Below are 7,958 nucleotides of genomic sequence, written 5' to 3'. Positions count from 1 at the left end.
ATTTTTTAACGTTTTATGCGACGTGCAGCAAGTGTATGCTAGCATCTAACCTCCAAACTATGCAGCAGATTCGTTCTGAATGAATCTCTTCCCAAATCGTTCCTCCCTAACATTTTCGTCTCGTTTTTATTCGTTGACGAAAATGTCAATACATTTTCGTCATAGTTTTTGTCATTCAAAAAGAGTTTTAGTTCCTTATCGTCTCGTTGTCGTCGGTGAAAAAAATGTCGTTGACGAAAATTATAACGAAAATTATTTGTCAACGAAATAAACACTGCATCACAATAATCCACAAGTAATCCACACGACTCCAATCTATCAATTAATGTCTTGTGAAGTGAAAAGCTACATGATTGTAAAAAAAAATCCATCAATAAAAGGTGTTTTAACTTTAAACTGTTACTTCTGGTGAAATACCAGTCCATAATTCATAATAATGCTTCCTCGACTTAGAAAGTCCATCCCCTGTTATCATCTTACACCAAAAACCACCAACATATTTGCTTAGAACTGTTTTTGTAGAGTGTTTTTGCTTGTAGCTTGTGCTTGATCTGTGCATATTTCTCTCCCGATTCAGATAAGTCAGCTTTTTCACAGATGAACAGTTGAATTTAGATCTACATGACCACTTTTCACTCTCTTTGGCCCTTAGAATTCTACTGGCTGATATATTAATATGTATATTTCTATATGAAAATGACCCTGTTATGATTGGTTAACCTCTGGATTCTGAACTAGGAAGGAAGCTTTGCGTTTTCATGACATGTACCTTACTATCACATTACCAGAAGAGTTTAAGGTCTAGACTCTTACCTGGGATAACAATTGCTTGTTGTCATCCTCTAAAATCCGGACTTTAGTCTCAAGTTGGCAGATGTAGCTTGAAGATGAATCTGCACAAAGAATAGAGGGGGAAAAAGATAAATTAATTAGAAAATTTGGAAAATGGCATTTTTGTATATAGAACATCACATGAACTATAATTTAAAAGTTTGGGTCAGTAACATTTTTTTATGTTTTTGAAAATAGTCATGCTGTATTTATTTGATAAAAAATACAGTAAAATATTAATATGAATTGTGAAAATTGTGAAATTACACTACAACTTGAAATAATTCAGAATCATTCTAATGTTGATTTGGTGCTCAAGAAACTGTTCTTATTATTATCAATGCTGCTTAATATTTTTGTGGAATTTCAGAATTGTTTGACGAATAGTACGTTCAAAAGAACATTTATCTGAAAAAGAAGTATAAAAAAATTTAATAGTCTTTACTTTTGCTTTTGATCAATTTCATGCATCCTTGAGAAATAAAAGTATTCATTGCTTTAAAAAAAACTTTTAGGACAGTAGTGTGTGTGTCTGTGTGTGTGTGTGTGTGTATATATACAGTATATATATATATGCATTCCTCTTATTTTCAATTCAATCCTTTGAGATCAGGACAGTTAATAGAGTCAAGATGATCAGCAGTTCTGTGTGGCCCCTATTTTTTCAACCTGTGTGATTTTTTTCAGCCCTACTCAAGTTTCTCCAAACATAATTTCATATGTTATGAAAACCATTTTACTGTGAAAACTCCCTAAAAGTGATTTAGTAATCCCGGAATCTTGAGTCATGTTGAAATAGTGCTGCTTTCTATTAGGCACTGACATACAATACCATATCCCAGAATGCACTGCGGCTACATGAGTTAAATAGAAGACATCTGTCAAATCAAAAAAAAAGTAAGACGCTGAAAGACGAACATTTTGCACAGTTCACATCCTACATGATCACATAAAGGCTTATACTTTAAAGAGCTCATTTAGACAACAAAGAAATCTCAAATCAGGAAATCTACACTGCCTTTGACACACACAAGCTGCTTTCATTTAAGCTATCTGACATTTGTCTCCAACAGAATCAGACGTCAAAGAAACTAGAAGCAAGGGTAAACAAACTGATTTCATGTCTGTGAAGTAAAACCCAATGAATCAGGATAAAAAAAAAACAGTTTTGAAGAGGATCCTGAAGTGTTTGGTCTTGTGTGTATGCTGCATTCCCAGCATGCCTTTCATGACCTTTTGGTGATGGAGGGCCTGCCGGCCTGAGTAGATGCAAAAAGGAGCATGTCTGCCTTGTAATTTTATGTTGAAAATCCTCAAATATCCCTTCCGTGCTCAAAACCCTCCTGAAAGAGACCAAGAGGTGCTTAGTTATCTAAACATACTAAAATATCTAAATCCAATTATGTATACAGTCATCTGGCCAATATCACAAAATAAACCCAAACAGGGTGATCAGGACCCAGACACAAAACAGAAAGGTCTTGTATCAATCAACTAAAAAAAAAAGTAAAATAAAATAAAATAAAATATTTTTATGTGAGAAAAACAAGATAATGCAGCCTGGGAATAAAATAAAACAATTATAAAACAATAATACAATTTAGTTGTCATTATGCAAATATATTTGCTTGCCGAATGCAACAATTGACCAATCAGAATCAAGTGTTCAAGAGAGTCATTTAGTACATAATTATAATTTCTTGTATTTGAATCACATGATACAATGTCAACATTTTTTTTTTTGTACTACAAATATCCAAGTGTTACAAATTCCAGAAGACAGACGTCATGAGGGTGATGTGGGTGCCATGCATTGGCACCATTCAGGAGTGAAGACTGAAGAGATTAGCTGTTTGAGAGTATGCACACGCACACGCTCACGTACACAAACACACACAGAGTGTGTGTCGCACAGGAACTAAGTAAGGATTGTGGGATTGGACAGATAAAGGTAACGGAGACCTTCAATGACAGCAGAATGAATCATCAAGGATTTCCTTGCTTTCATTTTCTCTGAAAGACCAAGGGGCCCTTAGGTGACAGAATAGGGACCTCCTGTTTAATACTGTATACAAATGAGTTTTGTATTTTAAGCCTGGCCTAAAATAACGTTTTATATAGTACCATATTAAATTATTTACATTGCACAACAATTAAAATAATACAATTTAATAATGAAACATTTATCCTTTAACATTTTTATTTATGAAACATTTATTGGTTGAAGTTACCTAAATGAAGTTACTAAAATGATATTTTATACACTACATATTAAAAGTTTGGAGTCTGTAAGATTTGAAAGCTTTTAAAGAAATTAACAAGGACGCATTAAACTGACCAAAAATGATAGTAAAAACATTTATAATATTACAGAAATGTTTTTTTTTAAATAAATGCTGTTTTGAAATTTCTATTCATCAAAGAATATTAAAACTGTATTACATTTCCACAAAAAATATTAAGCTGTTTTTTTTTAACAAGCAAGTTTCTTGAGCACCAAATCAGTATATTAGAATGATTACAAGCTATTTTAAATTGTACAAATATTTAGCAAATTACAATTTTGTGTATTTCTGATCAAATTAATGCAGCATGAGAGACAGACTCCAAACTTCTGAACGGTACTATATTTTCACAAAAATTGATTTGAGATTTGTCGCACACGTTTCTGCTCACACTGATACCCTTCATAAAGATGTTAACAACATCAGTCATGGATGGGCCGCCCGACCCTTTGAAATGAGATTCAAAGGTTTGTCGCTTATGCCCTTTGAACCCAGAACTAATAAACCATGCCCAATCCTCATTTTCCAATCAATCATCTTATGCTTTCCCGGCCATTTCGTATGTTACATCACAGTGTAATCAATGATCAAGACCGTTATCACCACCAGGTGTCACTGCAGCCTCTTACTTGCTTACAGTATCTGATGATCCTTTAATGAGGAGCACCAAACCAATCACTGCATTTGTTTTTTATTCATCTCTGACAATAATACATGCATCAAGATGGCGATTTGAAAGGTAATTTAATTTAAATATAACTCTGGGATGGACACATGTTTATGTGCCCACCAGGTAGAGGTCCTGCTTCGTTAATCCTCTTTGCCAATCCTTGTGACCCTATAATCTAACTACAGTACATCTGATCACCTGACACACAGCCAAGCTGATTAGCGAGGCTGTCTACAAAGCCTGACCGGTTCTGCCACGTACATAACCCCCGCCTCAACCCACCTCTGGCGTTCCCCACCGCTGACCGGAGAAAGACGGAGCGGAACGCTACACTCCCTCCCGCTCCATTCACAGCTGGAGTGTCTTTTATCTCCGCAGGGCTGCAATGCAGCAGGAACTCTTTGAACATGCGAGAAAAATAGTTTTCTACACCCCTCTGTAATGTTTTATTGGGTAACCCACAGAAATGAGGTATACGCCCAGATCTGAATACAGCCATTATCAGCGTAGAGAATTAATAGAGAATTGCACAAGCTTTCAATTGTTGACAGTGGGAAAACGAAGGGGATTATGAAAGGAACTTAAACACATATGTAGTCACATTCAAAAAGGACAAAAATAAACGCCCCCGGGTTATCAGACGAGCGACACAAAGTTAGGGGCGGTCGTGAGAGACCACCTCTAGCAATCTCTGCTCAATTGGACATTCTCTGCTGCACAGCGTCCGCCGCTATGCGCACAAGCGCTGTAGGCTCTCCAACAGAGCACGCAACTTAACATTCAACTCTAACAAGCTGTCCTACTGTGCCTTTACAGAAACCAAGCGAAACACGTGTTCTTGGTAATGCCAGATCTATCTGCTATCGTGCTGGCAACATCTCAGGGTGCGCTTGACTTAATTGGAGAGACACTGTGATGTGGAATAGCCTCAGAGAAAGTCTCCCTCTGCCTTATCTGATCCTGTCATAGTAGTGACCCACTTGTAATGCCATGTTTTTAGTCTTTCTGTCGAGTCTGTCCACGGGATGTGGTCAGTGTTTTTAGCGTTAATGAGAGTTTAATTAAAACTTTTTCTGTTAACTGAAAATAAAAATGAAACCCAGCATAACTGGAAAAAAAATCTAAACTAAAAAAAAAATTTAACTCAGAAATAATTGATTTCAGGTTTAGATTTTAACACTTGGTAAAATAAAATAGGCTAAAATAAAATAGGCTAAAATAGGCTAAGATAAAATAAAAAATAACCCACCTGAAAAATGTAACCCTCTGGTGCTCTACGTTTTTTTGTTTGTTTGTTTTACTTAATCAGAATGTTATGAAACTTGGTAAAGGTTTTGCCACTTAAAATGTAAACAAACAAAAACGAATGAGAAACAAATTTAATCTAGTGGAACCGTTTGGTACTGTGCCCAAACAAAATATTACTGAAAGCTCATTTTTAAATATCAACCTCATATTTTGAACACATATTTTCTCACAGTTTTGGACTAAAACTTGTTTTGGAAAATATATATTTCATATAAAATTTGAAAATTTGAAATTGTTTTTTTTTTTCATAATCATTTTTCATCTGCCAAGTGCCTTCTTTAAAAATATACCAAACCTAAGTCTGTGCTAGACCCCTAGAAATACAAAGCATTAAATACAAAAATAAAAAATAGTACATTCATTTAACTGAAATTGAAATAAAAAAATAAAAAAATAACAGAAACATAAATTGAATCTAGAAGAGTCTAAAAAAACTAACCTAAAACTCACAATGAAAGAACGAAAACTAATAAAACTAAACTAAATTAAAATGGCCACTAAAATAACTAAAGTAAATTTGGGAATTAAAACTTAAAAATTAATTAAAAAAATATCTCAGGCCATGTCGGGGGTTTCAGCTAGAGTCACATTAAAGTGACAAAAAGGTCAAAGAATAGTGGTTAGCAGTTAGGATGCTCATATGAGAAATTTGAATTTGAATTGGGCTTGACATATCTGTACCCTTAACTTTTATCCATAATTTCCTGTTCTCTCTCAACTATAAATCAATAAAAGTGACAAAAACAGTCACAGCTGTGGCTCAGGACAAGGAACCCAGGTTCAAGTCAAACCTGGGTGACACACCCTGTCTACACTCTACCTTCCAATCAAAATAAGTCAAAAAGTCCAAAAAATAAATCTAGATAACTGTCCAAAAACAGTTGGATACTGTAGTAACCTCCATTCTGCAGGTTTCACCCTATCCATTTGGTAGCAGCCAATACATTCTCACAAGAGTTTCCACAGAATGAATGTTACCAAATAGCCATGACTGGCAATAAGGCCAAGAAATAGAAATAAAAAACAAAGCATATGTTCTTTACAGGTTGGACAAACATTAGCTTGCAATGACCGAATGGACCTCAGAGGCGAATAACTCTGAGGACTTTGATCTCCAGCACACATTGGTTACATAACTGACGTAATCTTAGTCTTGTGATGTCTGGAAACACTGAAGATATTACAGTACGGGTGTGGACGAGACATTTTCAGTGCCAACTTTTGCAGTTCTTGATTTGCACACAGCCACCCCGGCAGGTTGACTGCTGGAATCAATAAAAAGCTCATTAGCTTTTCCAGTTGACCCCACATTCGACTCATACATAAAGTAACACACTACAAAAACAACTGTACACCCCTCCCACCATCCATGGGTGTACAAGTCCCAGAGCAGCACGGGGAAATAAGCTTTGGTAGGACGGAGGCCCAGGAATGATTTCAATTACTGCAAGATGTGGAAGTGGGGCTAGTCAAACAGTGAGGCATTGTTCCACACCGCTGTGGTCCATCTTGCTGGTGTTAAGCATTTCCCCATGAAACCTGAAGCGGGTTGATATTCAAAGGGGCCTGGATACAGTTCACCCCGCAACCAGAACATCGATCGCCTCTAGCAAGAGTTACAGGAACTAATTACGTTTCTCAGGTAACAAGTAGGGTTGTGACGGTGAGTAAATTTCCCCACCGGTTAATCGACGTGTGACAACACCGGTAGTACCGGTATCACCATGGGGGCGGGGGCGTTCCCTCTTTTCCTCACATTCCTTTGCTTTTAAATAGCTTGTAAAAGCTGCGTGCGCATTTTACTTTCACTTTCAAATAGCGGCAATTCGGCGTAAAGAAATTGTTCGTTTTTAGTTCGTTTGAATTTTCCCTCTTTTCCTCGCTTTCCTTCGCTTTTAAATAACTTGTAAAAGCGGCATGCGTATTGTACTTTCACTTTTGAATTAGCGGCAGTTCAGCGTCAATTTCTTGAACGCAACAACAAAATACAACGTCAAACTCACTTGCGCGGTGGGCAAGTGACGTAACCGGTGTTGCGGCTTAACACCGGTATCACCGTCAGCACCGTCTATCGCGGCAAGCCTAGTAACAAGTGCTACAAAGTTTCTCATAATAATGTTAAGCATGGAAAATATGAAATTATCCATATGAGAGATGACTTGACATAATTATGGAGATGAAAATCATCAAATTTTCTATCATCAGAATGTATTTGTAGCACAAAAGGTGTAACAGAAAAGCTAAATATTTAGACACTAAAGTTACACTTAACAAATGTAATTTGTTAATTAAATCGCACTATTTAAAATGTGAAGCCAAAAATGTCTAGACACTGTTCTGAACAGTATTTTGAGTAACAATTTATATAAATATAAAATGTAAAAAAGATATTATAAACAAAAAATATACAATAAAGTTATATATTTTTAAAATTGATTTTTATAACACAAACGAACAAATTAAAACAGGCAAAATTAGTTTTAATTTTACGTTTATGATAAAAGGCCTACAATCTAAAAACAAACAAATAAACAAACAAAAATAAAAACTACCGTATTGACCCGAATATAAGACGATGTTTTTTTCTTGGAAATACATCTGAAAAAACGCGGTCGTCTTATATTCAGGGTCTAGACTTTGACATGTCAATAATACACCCACAACAATAGGTGGCGCCAAATACGCATAAAACGAGTGTGCCATGAAATACGTAATGTAATGCGTGTTGTAAAGATCGCGAGTAAAAACAAAAGAAAAAGAAAACCTTACAGCTGCACGAGTCGTGACTGTCACGTTAGCCTGACGGGACCAAACTCCCTTTGTGATTTTCAACCGTAAGACGGTACCCAGACTTGTAGACTACA

The 7,958-nt window shown here is 35.9% G+C and overlaps 1 protein-coding gene across 2 annotated transcripts in view; it reads right to left on the bottom strand.

Moving 5' to 3' along the window:
• The window catches only part of LOC107740595 (coiled-coil domain-containing protein 85C-A), a 49,707-nt gene that overhangs the window by 18,677 nt on the left and 23,072 nt on the right, over positions 1-7,958 (bottom strand). For both annotated transcript variants that reach the window (XM_016553078.1, XM_016553070.1), the window contains exon 2: positions 814-893. In XM_016553078.1, coding sequence (XP_016408564.1) covers positions 814-893 — 80 coding nt within the window. The remainder of the gene's footprint in view (positions 1-813; positions 894-7,958) is intronic.

This window comes from Sinocyclocheilus rhinocerous, unplaced genomic scaffold, assembly GCF_001515625.1.
Source record: "Sinocyclocheilus rhinocerous isolate Xijiao unplaced genomic scaffold, SAMN03320098_v1.1 scaffold761, whole genome shotgun sequence".
NCBI classification, from domain to species: domain Eukaryota; kingdom Metazoa; phylum Chordata; class Actinopteri; order Cypriniformes; family Cyprinidae; genus Sinocyclocheilus; species Sinocyclocheilus rhinocerous.
Note: the sequence above shows the minus strand (reverse complement) of the source record. Positions and strands in the feature narration are given on the sequence as shown.